General features: G+C 40.0%; 1 protein-coding gene across 1 annotated transcript in view; it reads left to right on the top strand.

Moving 5' to 3' along the window:
• The window catches only part of LOC121254354 (signal peptide peptidase-like 3), a 40,330-nt gene that overhangs the window by 14,090 nt on the left and 7,538 nt on the right, over positions 1-18,702 (top strand). The window contains exons 9-12 of the mRNA XM_041154357.1: positions 5,756-5,809; positions 5,885-5,977; positions 8,296-8,438; positions 8,958-9,028. Of these exons, the coding sequence (XP_041010291.1) occupies positions 5,756-5,809; positions 5,885-5,977; positions 8,296-8,438; positions 8,958-9,028 (361 nt within the window). The remainder of the gene's footprint in view (positions 1-5,755; positions 5,810-5,884; positions 5,978-8,295; positions 8,439-8,957; positions 9,029-18,702) is intronic.

The following is an 18,702-nucleotide window of genomic DNA, read 5'->3' as shown; positions in this document are numbered from 1 at the left end:
ATCAGGGGGGAGGAGGAATGTTCTGTGCATTCCAGAAGGAGAAAATGGTTGGAGTTGGAGGAAATTGAGGGAGGTGCTGTTAGAAAGAGGTAAGGAGACCACTAACGCGGGTGTTTTGACTGGTGGAGGGTAGGGGAGTTTTGGGAGGGGGGCAGTGAGACACCAGTCTCGGTCATATAAGGAGGCTCTGTCGTCGACGTTGCCAAACGTAGGGAAGAAACGGGATGGAGGTGCAAAAGTTTCTGACAGGGGACAAGGGAGTTGGCGTCGTGAAGCACCATCAAAACAGTATGTTGCGTTGAACCATCACCATGCCAAGAAATCTGTGGTGTGGTAGGAGACGTGGGAGTTACGAAGACTGTTGATGGAAATGTAGGGTCAGCTTCGTCATCTGCAGAGAGGTATGGCTGAGGTAGTGGAGTTTGTTGGCCTGTTTAAGGAAAGTGAGGAGACAGGTGTTTTAAAAGGAAAGTGAGGAGACGGGTATTTTAAAAGGAAATAAGGAGTGGGTTGGTAATATGGGTGGACTAAAAAGGAACTCTAGTGAAGGGCCTTGTAAGGCCCAGAAAGAGGCCCAACAGATTAAAAGGGGTAAGGGGAGGGCATTTTGGCGTAAGGTTGGTGGGCCTTCGCGGCCCAAGACACAGAGGAGATCCTTTTTTTCAGAAGGGGCTGGGCCATCTGTCTCAACCCACGGCCCATTATAGTGGACATGGGTCCGAATCAAAGTCTAGCGGAGACCTAGCTCAGCGAAATGTTCCTCAGCCCAGTGGCGGGAACCCTAGCCCAGGGGTCATAGAGGAGTTGCATAGCCTCGGTTTCATGCTAGAAAGCCCACCGACGATGGCAGTGGCACAGACGTCGCCGACGAAGGGAGAGGAGGTTGCCGATGAGTCAACGCCGGTGTACTGTGCACAAAAAGCGCTGGTGGAGTTCGAATCATGTTTTTCTCTGTCGAGGGAGACTCAGATCTCGCCAACAAACGAGGAAGGCTTGGGCTTGGATTCGGCAAAACTTTCTGTCAAACCCTTTGAGGGTTTTGAGTTGGAGGAAGGGGATGAGGAATCGGATGACCTCATGCACTCCGTGGAGGATGAATTATTCCTCCCGGAGGCTTGTGAACAGATGGACTTGGAGGAGTTTTCTGTGGGGGAAGAGTTTCAGACTTTTCATAGTAACAGAATGGGAAATCCTATACCATTGAACTTTTGTTTTCCAGACCAAGCTTCAGATTGGGTAATACATAAGGTGAAAGAGATTCAACATTTTGTTGGAATTAATTGTGAGGGGGTATGAAGAGCAGTTCATTGCTTTGTTAACTACTATGGAAGCCGGGGATCAACAAAAAAGGAAGGGGGATTTGAAGAAGAATTGGGAGCTTAAAAGGTTGATGTGGTCGATGAACTCAGATAGTAGCTCCAGTAGGAGTAGGGTAAAAGGGAAGGGGCCGGTAGTTCATAAATGAAGCCAAAGATTGTGTCTTGGAATATCCGTGGTCTTAACAAGGTAGAGAAGGGTCTTCGGATCCGGCACCTGCTTCGTGAGTGGAAAGCGGACATTGTTTGTTTACAAGAGACAAAGTTGAAGGTAATCAATAGGAAGATTATGAGGAGTCTTTGGAGCAGTAACTATGTAGATTGGGTGTACCTGGCCTCTTCAGGGGCATCGGGAGGAATTGTAATAATGTGGGATAGGCGGGTGGTAGAGAAAGTAGAGGACTATATAGGGAGATATATGGTAACTGCTCTTTTAAATGCGTGTTAGATGGTTTCATGTGGGCATCTGTAGGTGTATATGGACCCAATTTAGACGTGGATAGAAGATTATTGTGGGATGAGATAGCGGGGTTCACTGTTGGTGGGAGCTTCCTTGGTGTATTGGGGGTGATTTCAATGTTGCTAGATTCCAAAGTGAAAGTTTTGGAAATAGAAGATTGAGCCCAGCTAGCTTGGAGTTCTCAGAATGTATCTTTGACTTGGACTTGATAGACCTATCACTTGTAGGGGGCCCCGCCACAAGGTCAAATAATCAGACCTGGACCCGTCTGGATCGTTTCTTAATTTCACCAGAGTGGTAAAGTCAGTTTCCAGATGTATGGCAAAAGTGGTTGGTATGTTTAGCTTCGGATCATTGGTTTATCTTACTTGATTTTGGAGGCATTTAGAGTGGTAGCCGTTATTTTAAGTTCGAGAATATGTGGTTGAAATCCGAAGGTTTTATGGAGGGGGTCAAGCAATGGTGGATTTCGTATCAGTTCGAGGGTACACCCAGTTTCATTTTTGTAAATAAGTTGAAAGCCTTAAAAGGAGACCTAAAGGAATGGAATAAACAGTCTTTCGGTAACATAGAGGAGAACAAAAATATCAAGTGGATGGAAATACAAGTGTTAGAAAGACTACAAGAGGGGAGGCCTCTTACTGAGGAAGAGCAAGCACATAAAACTTTACTGGTCGCAGATCTTGAGGGGATAATCTTGCAAGAGGAATTGTCTTGGCGTCAAAAGTCAAGGGCACTATGGTTAAAGGAAGGGGATCGGAGCACGAGGTTCTTCCATAGTATTGCAAACTCTCATAGAATAAACAATAACATTGAGGTGCTGAAAATTGAGGGGGTAGAGGGCAGAGAAGAAGAGGCTATTAAAGTTCACGTGGTTGATGTCTTTGAGAGGCTCCTTACGGAGCAGGTGAGGTGGAGGCCTACTCTAGATGGGTTGGTTTTTAACATTACTGAACCGGGGGATGTTGCCAGGATGGAGAGGGCTTTCGAGGAGGAATAGGTCTTTGATGTAGTCAGGAAAATGGTAAAAGACAAGGCTCCTGGTCCTGATGGTTTCTTTATGGGCGTCTTCCAAGAATGCTGAGAGGTGATTAAAGAAGACCTTTTGAACGAGTTTCAGGAGTTGTTCTCGTTTGAGAAATTTGAGAAAAGCCTTACCTATTAGCTTAGTGAATGGAGTATACAAGATTATTTCGAAAGTGCTTGCTAATCGCTCAAGTGAGGTGTTAGGAAATATTGTGACTAAGCCTCAAAATGCTTTTGTGAAGGGTAGACAGATCCTTGATGCGGTTCTAATTGCCAATGAATGCTTGGACAATAGATTGAAAGCTGGCAACCCAGGAATTATGTGTAAGTTGGATATAGAAAAGGCATATGACCATGTAAATTGGGATTTCCTTCTATATTTATTGGGTAGGTGTGGTTTTGGTGAAAGGGAGGTCTTGGATTAGATGGTGTATATCTATGGTAAGGTTCTCGGTGTTGATCAATGGCAACCCCGAGGGATTCTTCTAGAGTTCTCATGGTTTGAGACAAGGGGATCCGTTGTCTCTGTTACTTTTTGTTATTGTTATGGAGGCACTAAGCAGGATGATCGTGGCTTTGTTGGCTAATGGGTTTGTCAGTGGTTTCCAGATTGGATCTCCAAGCAGGGGTTTTACCTCTATTTCTCACTTGTTGTTTGCAGATGACACGCTTATTATGTGTGAAGCTGATCGAGACCAGTTGCGAGATGTGAAGGCATGTTTGCTTTGTTTTGAAGCAGTGTCTGGTTTAAAAGTGAACTATGATAAATCCGAGTTAGTGCTGATTGGAGAGGTTCAGAATATTAGGGAATTGGCAGACACATTGGGTTGCAAGATAGCATCTCTTCCAATGACTTACCTGGGACTACTGTTGGGTATAGCTTCGAGGGCATGCTCGATTTGGGATACAGTGATTGAAAAAGTAGAGAGGAGACTGGCAGGGTGGAAGAGAATGTACTTGTCAAAAGGGGGCCGGATTACATTGATTAAAAGTACACTTTCTAATCTACCCACTTATTTCTTATCCTTATTCCCTATACCGGCAAGCGTGGCGGGTCGTCTGGGGAAGTTATAAAGAGATTTTTTGTGGGGTGGCTTAGGAGAAGAGTTTAAATTTCATCTTGTCAGGTGGGAGATGGTGTGCCGTCCTATCTCTAGTAGCGGTTTGGGTATTAGAAATTTAAGGTTGTTTAATCAAGCGTTACTTGGCAAATGGTTGTGGCGATATATCAAGGAACCAGAAGTCTTATGGAAAATTGTGATTGAGAATAAATATGGTGGTTTAGGGGAGGGTTGGTGTACTAGAGAAGTTAAGAGGGGCACATGGAATGGGGCTATGGAAGCATATTAGAAAAGGGTGGGGAGGTCTTTCATCAACACACTAGGTTCCAGTTGGGTATAGGCTCCAGGATTAGATTTTGGAAGGATGTTTGGTGTGGCAACAGTGCTCTCCAAGATTTGTTTTCTATACTTTTCCTGATAGCAAGTGCCAGAGATGTCACAATGGCGGAAGTTATGGGAATCTTAGAAGGGGGTATTCATTGGAATATCAACTTCAACCGGGTGGCACAGTATTGGGAGATGGAGAGTTTTGCAGATTTTTATAGTCTCTTGTACTCGTGTTGTCCAAGTATCCAGCATGAAGATGGCCTGTGGTGGATTCTTGCAGGGAGAGGGGTATTCACTGTTAGATCCTTTTATAAGGTCCTCACACAAGTGCCGGAGATACAGTTTCCATGGAGAAGGATCTGGCGACACAAGGCTCCTCCTAAAGCTTCTTTCTTTGTGTGGACAATGTCATTAGACAAGATTCTTACTACATTTAATCTGAGAAAGAAGAGGATAATCATTGCAGACTGGTGTTATATGTGTAAAAGAGAGGGTGAGTCGGTGAACCATTTACTTGTACATTGTGATGTAGCCAGGACTCTTTGGAATGAGGTGTTTAAAAGGATGGAACTAGTATGGGATATGCTGGAATCCATAGTAGATATGTTGGCGTGTTGGTCCTCTATTCGAGGTGTGTATCAGATCAAAGTGATTTAGAAAATGATCCCTATTTGTATTATGTGGTGCTTGTGGCATGAGAGAAATGAGAGGCGTTTGAAGACAGAGAGATCTATGGAGGAGCTAAAAGTTTTCTTTTCCAGAATTCTTTGTACTTGGGCCATTGCTATGGACTTTAATGGCATGGACCTTCATGATTTCTTAGTTTTTAATGTGCCTACGTAGATAGGACATACTTACTTTGTAATTGGCAGTTGTTGCCCATTCTTGGATTAATAATACTTATTTTACTTGTAAAAAAAAAAAAAAGATAATTTGGTGTACAAATTTCTGCTGGGATTTAGAACCCATGTAATATTTAATTAGAAATCTTGGTTTGTTCTCCTTTCTCATAAGGTCGTCATGGATTTTTTTTCTGGTTCTAAAGTTCTTCATTATTTGTAGCAGTAGATGAGTCAGAGAGTAATGTAGATATATCAGTTGGTTCTAAATGTAAGCACGCCTAAATTTACACAGTTGGAATTTTATATTTCTCATTCTTTTTTTAAAAAAAAAATCTAAACCTGTTTTAAATTCTAACCTAGAATGATCATAGCCTTGTAGGATGGAATAGAGATCTTACTCATCTTTGTAATCCGAACTAGTTTGGTCATGTATAAGCTGTTGTGTGTAGCACAGAAACCTCGAGCATTCAAAGTCCTGTGTCACTGAGCTTTGTCAATTTTATACAATATGTAGTATGCACCTTTGTAGGAAAATGGGTCTGCCTCTTATGTTGGTCCTGTTGTTACAAACAATAATGCTTTGTACTTTTCTAAATCTATTGGCTTTTGCTGAAATATGTTGTATACTGGCTGCACATGAAGCAATCTGAAATTGAGACACAAAGTTGTTCAAATCCTTCTTGCTTCTCTCTTTCCACTATGACGCTGATTCATTCTTCTCAGGGTATCTGCTTGATTATAACAGTCTTACAGATCGCCCGATTACCCAATGTCAAGGTATGGAAGTAGTTTGTGTTCGTGTTTTCCATCCCAAATTCATTATGATATCATGATAGCATTTTGATACTGCAGGTTGCTACTGTACTTCTTTGTTGTGCGTTTATCTATGACATCTTTTGGGTGTTCATATCAGAAGCAATCTTCAACGAGAGTGTTATGATTGTGGTAAGTTTAATCTCTTTGTAATTGCTTTTTCTTTTATTGTTAAATTGCTAGTTCGTTTCTCTTATTTCAAGCTATGAAACTCATTCTATTATATGCATATTGATTTACGGGAACATTGGAAAGAAGAAAAATTTTTAGAGCGGCTTGTGATGACTGGATGTCTAGTGGCACTTAAGTTTTTTTTATTATGTTGGTGATTGTAGCTCGAGTTTCCCATGCTTGTTTTCTGTAATTGGACCTAAAAATACTTGATATTACATTTAGTTATGTCAGGTCTTATTTGTTATGCCATAATACACTTTGAGTTTGATTTTTTTTACAAGTCCTAAAATATCTAGAAGGATATGTGGATTTTTTTGTAAATCATGTGACATACCTAATTACTAAGTCCACGTTGGATCGGTGAGTTGTCAAGGAGCATGCTGCCTAGTCTTCAATGGAATCTTTACAAGGCAAACTTGGCCTCATAAGCTATTACAATGAGTTCCATTTGTAACATTAATCTGTCCTTTTAGAGTATACTGTAGATGTGGCCAACGTGTCCCTTGGTCATTATGATATACAGGCAGACTGAGGAAGGAACTGCTTGCTAGTTTTCCCTCTAAGCAGCTCTTGCTCTTAAGGGGAGAGTGAGAGAGAGAAAGATTGCAGCAAGTCTATTTGGGATTTAGTTGTTTGGATGGGTTTTAGTTGCAGCTCGTGTTTTTTTGGCATATTTGTGGATAAATTTGAAGTTTCATTTTTGAAGTTCTTTTAGAGGTATGCGTTCCTTTGTTTCTCCAGGATGATTGGGATGAACTTACCACAAAGGATGAAGGGGGTGAGATCCGGATTCAATCTGTATATTTATTTTTATGTACTGGTTTTTCATGTCAGTTGGTATTAATGAGAATAATCTTACAATATTTAGAAAGAAGTACTGGAACTCTTTGAATTGTCTGGATATAAAATTGCTAATGAACATAACATGATACTCTTGTACTGTTGAGTAATTTGATTGTGATTAAACCAGACTACATATATATATATATGTGCAAATTTAGACAAGCTGGGAAAAATAGGGATACCTATCTTATACCATGGACTAGCTGTGCATAGCCTCCTAATTCTTTTCTTGTAGTACTTGCTGCCGACGTTTTTGACAAAGGTCTATCAAATTAGTTGTGTTTATGAATATTATAAAATTCCTATCTACTATAAGCATGTATGTATATTTATGAATTGAAATAAAAATCTTATGTTCATTTATTCTAATTGTTAATGGGAGGGGTAACGGCTATATCATTGTTAATTGTAACATATCAAATTTTATTTTCTGGTGGGAACTAGGTCTGATACTTTATGTACATGGTATGGGGAACGTTTAGTTTAGTCACTAGTTTGGTTACTTATGAAACATTCATTTGGGTCACTTTAAGTATGTACAATAAGAAATTTATTTTAAATGTGTACATTAACATGATATACTGTAAAGTACAGGGATTAGATAACTAGCATTTGGAAATAAAATGCCATGGCTATATGCTTTTTTTTTTCAATAGGGAGAGGCGAAATCAATATTTAAAAATTACTAATGCCTAGAATTTTATTTATTTTTCTTTGTTCTGTCAGAAATTGCAAGTTTTAGCCTAGATACTGCTCTATATTGATCACGTATGGATATTCTCTACAATAGTTTATTACTGTTTTTGGCAATCCAGACTGGGAACTGACCAAGGCGGGTCTTGCAACATAGATAATTCTAGGCCTCTTACATGGGTAGGACCATGGAGATATGCTACTACTTGACCCTCTCATCTACAGTCCTCCACTTCTCTCCTTTCCTACTTCATGAGCACCATCACCAGTACCTTAATTTCCATTCAAATTCTGACTCCACACCTCCCATCATCACGTGGCAAATTTTTTGTAACAATGGGTTGAATGTTGGCGTTTTCTTCTTTTCCTGAACGAAACTTAGATAAGAATGTCTCTCAGCAGGTGTTATTTGATTTTATACTTACAAAAAACTTAGATAAGAATGTTTAGACTAGGCAATGGACTTTGTTATTAAACTTCATTGTAACCATGTGATGAATGATGGCATTTTGAGCAAGCATGTGTGTATATTCATACACACATACCTTTGTGTGCGTGCATGTTTTTCACTCTTCTCACTTTGCTATAAATTTTTGTATGATGAATCTTTCCGCGTTGCCATATCTCTGTGATGCTCAAAACTTTTGGTGATTACATAATATATTAGATGGTTGTATTATGAATGCATGACTTCTTTATATATGTGTTGTTTGAATATGAGTTTTCATTGTTGTCTGTAGGTTGCTCGAGGTGACAACAGTGGTGGAGAATCCATTCCCATGCTTTTGCGAGTCCCTCGTATTTTTGACCCCTGGGGTGGTTATGATATGATTGGCTTTGGGGACATTATATTTCCTGGATTGCTTATATCTTTTGCTTTCAGGTAATAGTTTGGTGTACTTTGACTGTGATGTGAAACTACTGCGTTGAATAATGTTATAAACTTCAGGGATTCCTTTTCACTAGAGCTTACTGGACTCTAGGGTGGTCAGTTTCAATTGAAAGCTCATTCTGAATGCATTGCTGAATGGCCAATACTTTTAGATTTCTTTTAATGATGTTGAACCTCACCAAGGCAAGACCCTTTAGGGCTTGGAAAGTAAATCCAGAATGCATAACCCTATCCGCTGGGACCATGTATCTAATCAAAAGAACTCCTAGTACAGAATTGAATTCAGGATGTTTGAGTTTACAGCTCATTCCAAACCCACACATTGACCGCTAAGGCTGCACTGACGGATACTTGTGCTTTTACGATTGAGCGTCTGAAACTTAATTAGGTTTTTTATGCTTTGGGAGCTTTTGTTGGATACAGGGATAATGCATTTATGTTGTTAAAGAATTCTTGTTAGCTTTTTTACGCTTTACTCTGAAAATTGTTAGCTTTTTTTTTTTGTCTTAGATATGACAAAGCAAATAAGAAGGGAATGTCAAATGGATATTTTCTTTGGCTGATGATTGGGTATGGATTTGGTGAGTGCTCTTGCAACACATCTGCATTTTAATTTGTTTGCATTTGCATCACAGTGATTTATCTTCCACATCTAAACAGAGCACCGTGGCATCCATCTGACAAAGTAGAACTTGGATCAGATCTAAAATCGCATGATAAACTCAATAAAATTTGAGCATGATCTTACTGTTTATATGACCATTTGTATTCACCCCAATATTTGTAACACCCCTTCCCCCTAGGGTTATGAATAAAGCCATTTTTGGAAATCTAGGGGACCTAGAGTGCTATTTACCTTTGAACACTTATGATTTATGATTTATCATGGCAGTAAAAATCACTTCCTTCATGACGTGGGTATGTAAAAAGGGGCATCCATCAAAGGGTCGTACATACATAATACTTTTAGAGAACAATATTCGTTTACTGTACAAATTGCGTAAAGATATGATCATGTTACTTAACTCGTAGCGCTAATCCAATATTTCTGGCGCATAATTGATTACCTAGAAAAATAGGCACACAACTTATGCGCTGCCTAGTTAAAAACCCAAAACACTTAAAATCATCCTCTATTTCCCAATGGGTCCTAGGCTTTTTCTTGTGTCCTTTGTGGGCTTCTAGTAATTCCCTTGGGCTTAAAAAGTAGGTTGGGCATTAAATAGACCTAACCAATTTCTTGGGCTTTGCCTATATTTTTATGGGCCAAGTATTTAATGAATTCCAATGAGCCAGGTCTTGCTTGAGTCCAAAATAAGCACAACTTGTCAACTAAACATTTATGAGTTTATAAATAATTTCTCGAGCCCGTTACCTGATAAAATGGATCCGCTTGCGCAATAAATTAAATGCACTTCAATCAACTTATTGGGCCCAATAAAATCCACAGTCATCTTGAAATAATTTTCTGGGCCTGTGGCTTATCCAATATTGTCCAATAACCTCAATTGGGCTTAATTCGTGGGCCCGGGGCTCAATTCTAGACTCAAAAAATGTAAACCTCAACAATGGGTCCATATTAAAAGCCTCATAATAACTTCATCTCAATTTTTACCTTAAAACTCCACATAAAATAATAACCTTAAATAGCAAAATAAACTCTTTACAAAGTTTGGGGTATAACTCATGAACTCCATACGTACTGCAATTATGCCATTCTCTCGTGCTCTAGTGCAGAGAATATTCTATTACCTGTAATCATTGGACAGATCACCAAGCTGGCTCTTTGGCTTAAGATGTAAAAGCCTCTAGTAAAGAGTCATCCACAGGTTTGCTGTAACACCCCTTCCTGTAGGTTAAGAATATTATGTACATTCGTAACATAATGCCTAGTAAAGAGATTCAGTCTCATAAAATACCTCATCTATTGGATCATAAAACTTATCTAGCATGACAGTCTTTCATAACATAAAACCTGAAAAATAAAAGAAATGACATAGGCTAGTTCTATATGATACCAACACTGCTTAAATGTCTAAATCATGCACTAAACCTTTGGAAATTTATTCTCCTTCTAGCGCTCCTGCTCTGTATCCACGAAATTATCATCTAAAACAGAGAAACAAACAAATGAGTCGAATACTCAGTAATAGCACATCATACTGTAAACATAACTTAGTTTAACATTAGGCTTAATTTTGAGAACTTACATACGTCGTTACACATACACATAACATATAGATCATTCATTAGTAACATAAGCGAAATCAAACATAAACATGGCAATACATGTAACGTCGACCATTCTAACAACAATCCATTTCAGCATAGCAACATAGTTTCATTCGCAAGCATATCATCATAATTCATAGAGGGTCATGAAAAGGGGCTAACCTTGAATTGGCTACTAGTGTAGCGTAGGTAGAAATCACATTTTTCATGCAAAAACCGAATATTTACAACACACATAAAGGTATGATCATACTACTTACCTCTTAGCACTGCTTCGACAATCTCACGTCGTAGCTTGTGACCGAGAGAGCAGATTGATCGCGTGACGGTGGATTTGGTGGCAGAAGGTGATCGGCAGCACAAGCGGAATGGCGCAAGGTGGCGGTGTGTGCCTAGTCGATGGGTTCTGGGCAGCCTGGGTGGTGCTCCGACGTCCTCTATGGTCGATGGTGGGCGAGAGAGGAAAGGTTGTGTGTCTGCCTCAGGTGGGCTGGGTCGGCAGTTTCTGTGGCTGTTTCCAGCAAGTGGGTGCTTGGTTTGTTGGAAGGAAGGCTATGGTGGTTTGCTGTATGGAAGAGAAGGTTTGATTTTACTGTGGGAAGGTTCTGGCCACAAGGGTAATATTTGTTTGCTGAAGGGAATATTGTGAGGAAAAAGAGAGGATTTATGGGAGGGTTTTTGACGTGTGAATTGGTTTCCAATTAGGAAGCTATTCAAACTTGGGAAATCAAACAGAGGGATATACGGGGTGTAGAGTGGAAGAACCCTAATCAAATAAAATCACTATCTCAAAACAGATCTTAAAAATAATGGAAATAATAATAATAATAATAATAATTATAAAAATAATAATTCTAAGCCCTAATTTAGGACCCGTATGTTACAATCTCCCCCCTTAGAAGAAATCTCGTCCTCGAGATGTAATGTACTTAAATACCTACCAACACGTCAAAAGGTTCTCAATATCTCGGACTCTACTCACCCTTCTTTCCGACCACCTAATTCTCTTCACCGATGCCACCTTCAGGAATACTTTAGCAATTCTAGGGGACCCGCGTGCTACTAACCTTGACAAAATTTCTTCTCAAGGGAAATGCTAGATACAAAAGATTCCATAAATAAAACCAATCTTTATTAAAATACTTAAAATTCAAACGAGAGCCTACGAAAGCACTTATTAAATTCAACCGAGTCTCACTTGCTTAATCAATAGCTTATAAAAATAAAATAACTCATAAAACGAGCATGTCATAAATTGCCTAGGCCTTTGCCTTGTCTCCTTGGTTCAAATCCTGTCCTGCAGCTCTATCTTCACAAAGATGATCACCTGCTACCACATCACCAGTAATAAGGGTAAACTGTTAGGGACCTCGGTCTTGTCCCTAACACTAAGGACCACGAGCTTGCCTTGGTGAGGATAATGACCGAGTGACTTTGCCAACTTGCTTGGCCTTCCACAAAGGGTTGGTGTTTGGGTGATGGAATGATGAAGAAGATGATGATGAACTTAGGTAGGCTAAGTGTTTAGGGAAGGCAAATCAATGTGGGCGGCTTGGGATTTGTCCTTGAGTGTGGTGCCAAGATGATGGGCTAGGGTTGGATGAGTGAGGTGAGGTTAGGGTTTTGGATGATCTAAGTGATGATTATGAGTGTTTGAGGCAATGTGGATAGCTAGAAGGGTGCCCTTGGTGTTTGGGCCACTTGGATGGTAATTAGGGTTGGTATAGTGAAGTGTAGCTATGGTTTTGTGGGGTGGCTAGGGTTGATTTCGAGATTGGGAATAGTTGGCTTAGGGTTAGAGTTTAGGATGATGCTAGGGTTTGGGAATGAGATGGAAAACTGGGAAATTAGGGTTTTGGGTGTTAGGCAACTAGGGTTGCCGAAATGGATATGGTAGGATTAAGGTTGACTTGGTCTTTGGAAGGTTGGCTAGATTTGGATGATGATTTGGAAATGGATATGGAAGGTTTGCAAGATGGAGGGAATCTTGAGGGAATAGGAGAATTCGAATTTGAACTAGGATGGCAAGTCAATAGTTGACTAGAGAGTTTTAGGAAAAGTGATTTAAGGGATTGAATGTGATGTCAGTTCCTTAAATTAAGGGATTTGAAATGGGATTTGAATTTGAATGTGAGGAAATCAAGACTCCTAAAAGGAATGAGTTACCTTATAGGGCTTCAGGTGGGCGGCTAGGTTTTGAGGGATGATAGACTTATGGTGGCCGAATATAGTAAGTGAAGAATGGAAAGTTGGGAGGCAATTAGGGTTTAGGTTAAGTCAAGGTTTGTGAAGGATGAAGGGCAATTATGGAAATGGTTCTCTTATGGAAAGTAGGGCAACACTAGTGGTCGAGAATGATAAGTGGGAATTATGGCTAGGGTTTTATGGATATGGAAGCAAGTGTTTCGGCTAGGGCAAGTTGGATGATGGGAGGAATTTATGGAAAGTGGCAAACACTTTAGTGGTTGAGAATGAGGGTATGGAAGGATCAAATGAGCAATGAAAGAATGAAACACCAAGAACAAAATGATGAACACTCAAGAAAAAGTAAAATACTTAAGAACTTGAATGAACAAAAGGTAACAAATCAACTAATGATTCACGGATTGCACAATAGTTGAAGTAAACCTCATGAATTGATAACTTGATAAAAACAAGGATAACAACTTGGATTCACGAATTGCACCAAGTTGCAAGAATAAGATAAATGAATCACACCTATTCACGAATTGCAAGGTGTGATCCTCTCTTTGGGATTCACGAATTGCATACAAAAAGCCCAAGTACCTAGCACCGATTATTGATCTCCTAAACAAAATAATCCTCCTATAGGAAATTTGCCAAAAGAAGTAAATGCAAAGACTAAGGGTCCTATTTATAAGGATTACAACTTGGAAACTACCAATAGGTCCCTTGAAAAATAAATAATTAAAATAAAATAAATAATAAGCAATAACATAGTTGGCATGGGCCAAGTTGACCCATGGCATGCATGAGCCCATGGGTGGGCTAGGCTGGCCCATGGCATGGGCCATGGGCATGGCTGACATTGCTGGTAAGGTTGTTGGCATGTGGCTGACATGGCCCAGGAATGGCCTGGGCGCTAGCCTGGCTGGCCTGGCTAGTTGCTTGGCCATGGGCCACAAAGCATGGGGTCCTACCACAAACACTCTAGCTGGTGCTGCAGCCCTCTGCCCACTTCCTTTCACTGAAACTATTGTGTTCTTTTTCGGGCAATCTCTAGCCATGTGATTGGGCTCTCCACATTTGAAGCAAGCATTCTGGCCTTGCAAATAGTTTCCCAATTGCATCCCTTCGCATGTCTTGCAAACTGGGTACGACTGACTACTGTGAGATGGCCTTCAACGATCGTTCGGAGTAGGCTTTTTGTTGAGGTAAGGCTCTTGCAGTGTCTGGTGGCGTTTATTTTGATTGAATAGCTCTGTGTTCATCCTTATGTTTTCTTCCACCAGAGTGGCTCGAGTAACCAAGTCGGTGAAATTACGGATCTTGAGTGGTATAAGTCGACTTCGAATCCTCAAATGTAGTCCCCACTCGAACTTCTCTGCTTTCCTCTCTTCATTTGGAATCAGGTAACTTGTGAAACGTGACAATGCCACAAATGTTGCAGCATAGCGCTCTACAGTCATAGTTCCCTGAACTAGCTCTGCAAATCGTCCGGCTCTTGCTTCCTGGAGTGCCAGGGAGAAGAAACGGTCTAAGAATGCTAGCTTGAAGTGATCCCAGGTGACAGGCACTCCTTCGCCGAGTTTGAGCTGCATCAATTCCCATGCAGCAGACCACCACTTATTTGCTTCATCCACTAGTGCGTAGGTGGCATACTCCACCTTCTGCTCGTCGGTACATAAAAGAGCCCTGAAGATCTTCTCCATCCTTTTAATCCAGCTTTTAGCGTTGAGTACTTCCGACTTGCCATCAAAGGTTGGCAGATGCTACTGAGTAAACTGATTTAAAGTGCAACTGACTCTAGGAATCCTGGCTCCCAAGCCTTGACCGTTGATGCAATGCTGGAAAAATCTTGAAGCAGCAGCAACCAAAATCTCGGGCTCGCTCGGTTGTGATTCTACAGACTCTTCAAGGTGCGTGTTTCTTCTTGTGGTTGGTGCCATTCTAAACTAACCTCACACAAAAATAAAATAGTTCATGCAAATAAGAAATAATAATACAAATACTTCATCAATCATACAGTCAATCAAGAACATGGTAATAAGCGTCAAACATAATAGTAAATAACCTCTTGAACTTTGAACTGGCTAGGAGTCATCCTAGGTATTTCCTATCCTAGAATTCTTTCCTTTAAAAGTCTACAGAATCTCTCGACCTGGCTTTGATACCAATTTGTAACAGCCCTTCCCGTAGATTAGGAATATTACGTACATTCGTAACATAATGCCTGGCAAAGAGATTCAGTCTCATAAAATACCTCATCTATTGGATCATAAAACTTATCTAGCATGACACTCTTTCATAACATAAAAGCTGAAAAATAAAAGAAATGACATAAACTAGTTCTATGTGATACCAACATTGCTTAAATGTCTAAATCATGCGCTAAGCCTATGGAAATCTATTCTACTCCTAGCACTCCTGCTCTGTAATCACGAAATCATCATCTGGGACATTAAAACATAAAAACAGAGAAACAACCAAATGAGTCGAAGACTCAGTAATAGCACATCATACTGTGAACGTAACTTAGTTTAACATTAGGCTTAATTTTGAAAACTTACATACGTCGTCACACATACACATAACATATAGATCATTCATTAGTAACACAAGCGAAATCAAACATAATCATGGCAATACATGTAACGTGGATGCATGAATGACTGACTCCATGCATTTCCTATCATTCGTACATAACTTATTCATTTTTTCTTTCACTTAGTCGCCATCATAACATGTGTGCATTGGTCCAATTGTCGTTGACCGTATATAACATATCATAACATAGGGTAAACCATGCTTGGGTCTGTGGCACCGTCTAATGTATCATAACATGTATTAAAACACGCTTGGGTCCATGTTATCACGTAGCATATGGTAAACCGCGCTCGAGTTCGCGGCACCGTCTAACGTAATGTAGTGAAACATGCTTGGGTCTGTGTTATCACAAAACCTCATATCTTTGATGTGGTGGACCACGCTTGAGTCCGTGGCTTGCACATACACCCATAACATAAGGCCAATCTTAAAGTTTGCTTGTCATTCATAGTTTTCTTACTAACTTTCATAACGCACGAGAACATGCTTGACTTCATGAATTTACATGGCATGGCATACTCTTGTGCATGGCATAACATTAAACATGGCATACGGGTGATTTTCATAACATATCATCCATTTTAACAACAATCCATATTAGCATAGCATACAGTGTCATTCGTAAGCATATCATCATAATTCATAGAGGTTCATGAGGGGCTAACCTTGAATTGGCTCATAGCGTAGTGTAGGTAAACATCAAATTTTTAATGCAAAAACTGAATATTTACAGCACACATAAAGGTATGATCATACTACTTACCTCTTCGTGCTGCTTCCACAATCTCACATCGTAGCTCGTGACCGAGAGAGGAGATTGATCGCTCGACGGTGGATCTGGTGGCAGAAGGTGACCGGCAGCAGAAGTGGAATGGCGCGAGGTGGCAGGGTGTGCCTGGTAGGCGGGTTCTGGGCAGCCTGGGAGGTGCTCTGACGTCCTCTCTGGTTAACGGTGGGTGTGAGAGGAAAGGTTGTGTGTCTGCCTCAGGTGGCTTGGTCGGCTGTTTCTGTGGCTGTTTCCAGCGAGTGGGTGCTTGGTTTGTTGGAGGGAAGGCTATGGTGGTTTGCTATGTGGAAGAGAAGGTTTTTGATTTTACTGCAGGACGGTTTTGGCTGCAAGGGTACTGTGGGTTTGCTGAAAGGAATATTGTGAGGAAAAGGAGAGGATTTATGGGAGGGTTTTTGACATGTGAATTGGTTTCCAATTAGGAAACTATTCAAACTTGGGAAATCAAACAGAGGGATATACGGGGTGTAGAGAGTGGAAGAAACCTAATCAAATAAAATCACTATCTCAAAACAGATCTTGAAAATAATAGAAATAATAATAATAATAATAATAATTATAAAAATAATAATTCTAAGCCCTAATTTAGGACCTGTATGTTACATTTTCCAAGTAATGAGTGGCAGGAGGAGTGGACTTTGGTAGAGTTGGAGTTGACACAGTTAAGTGAATTGTGAATGGCTGAGTCGTGAGACCTAAGATCCTTTTGTTCTTCTAGGGAAATTCAAAGCAATACTAGGCCAAATAAATGGCAGTTAAGTATAAAAAATCTAATATACATTAAATTGGATGACAAAAGTCCGTCTGTCAACTATGGAACTAATCTGCCATCGAATCAACATTTTCTGATGGGTAAAAATATTTTTTAAGAAAGTGGGCACAACCCTAGTGCAAAGGTGGTAAAGAATTGTTAACTCAATACACACACACACACACACACACACACACACACACACATATAAATGATGATTAGTAGATCTAACAAATGAATGTAAGATGATCAGCTGATCTTATTCCTAAAGTACAGGACAGTGGAAAACTCCCTCAAGTGTAGAGAACACAACTTTTGGATGCTGCAATCTTGCACCATCCACATTCCACTCCTAAAATTGCCTCAAAAGCAAGTGTTTTGACAGTGACTGGGAAAGTGTACCATCAACACCTCAGCATTGCCCGAACGACCTGCATATCGCATGATGGTTGGGCATTGCAAATCATTTTACTCTACTGCCTCCGAAATGAACCTCCATCAACAGGCCAAAATCTCCACAACTTTGCTTGCCATCCCAAACAAAAATAAGTTGAGGAAAGGAACTTTGGCAGGCATGCAATAAAGAAAAAGATGATCTGTTCTTTCACCACTAATTTCGCAAAAGTAACACTTGCCCGCTATATTTTTCTAACACATCTTGAGATTACTGTTAAAAGTTTACCCTAACCTAACTATAAAAAGTCACGTGGACATAGTTCCTAGTCTTCCACCCCCTTGCCAAACTTTGGATGCTGACATGTAACACTCCCTTTCCGTGGGTATTGGAATGCTACCAAAACGTTAAACTTACGCTAGGCTAAGAGATCCACATAACAAGAAAAACTTTACCTCATTTGATTGAATCATAAAAATTTAAAACATATCATCAAATGTCTTGAAACTGAAATAAAAAGGGTCTCATAGCATGGAAATTTAAAACCAATCATAATTGTTAAAACACTTATTAACTAGTTGGAAATCCCTTAACACATGGTCTTTGTCTTGCCGGCCTGCTCATCAACGTCAACCTTTTCACTTGAACATATAAGAACATAGAATCATACAAAAGTGAGTCACTCGGTAAATAACGCATCATACAATAAACATAATTAAACATAGGTTTTTCTTGGAAAAATTGCATAAGCATGGAAATTCTAACATTAACTAAACAAGCATCATGTTCATAGATGAATCAACATGTTGTATGCATGATTTAGTAGAGTTATCTTTCACTTGCTTAATGGCCAATCATACTTTTCTTTTTGCACCATTCACACTGCATATGACTACAAGGAGAACTGCTTAACTTGTTCACCTCCAGTCCCACTGCCTGTGATTATAAAGGGAAACCTCTTAACTTGTTCATAACTTTCATCTTCAATCCCACTGCCTATAATCACAAGGGTGATCACATAAGATCTCATAACATATCTCTGGTAGACCGCACCTTAGTCATGATTATTTGTGGCGTACACATCAACCCATAACTTTGCATTTGTAGCATGCCTTCTTTTTTGGCCATTCATTAAAGCTTCATTCTTGATTCTCATGAGTTATCTTTATCTTATCTTAACATGGTGCGTGTGAAGCATATAACAACATGGCATGTCATAATAAGTATCTTATGCTCGGCTGGCATACGTAAGTGGCATCGCTGCATAGTAGACATAACATCATAGCATTTACAACTCATTATG

This window comes from Juglans microcarpa x Juglans regia, chromosome 1D (assembly GCF_004785595.1).
Source record: "Juglans microcarpa x Juglans regia isolate MS1-56 chromosome 1D, Jm3101_v1.0, whole genome shotgun sequence".
Taxonomy (NCBI): domain Eukaryota; kingdom Viridiplantae; phylum Streptophyta; class Magnoliopsida; order Fagales; family Juglandaceae; genus Juglans; species Juglans microcarpa x Juglans regia.
The sequence above is the reverse complement of the archived record's forward strand: the minus strand, read 5'-3'. Positions and strand labels throughout refer to the sequence as shown.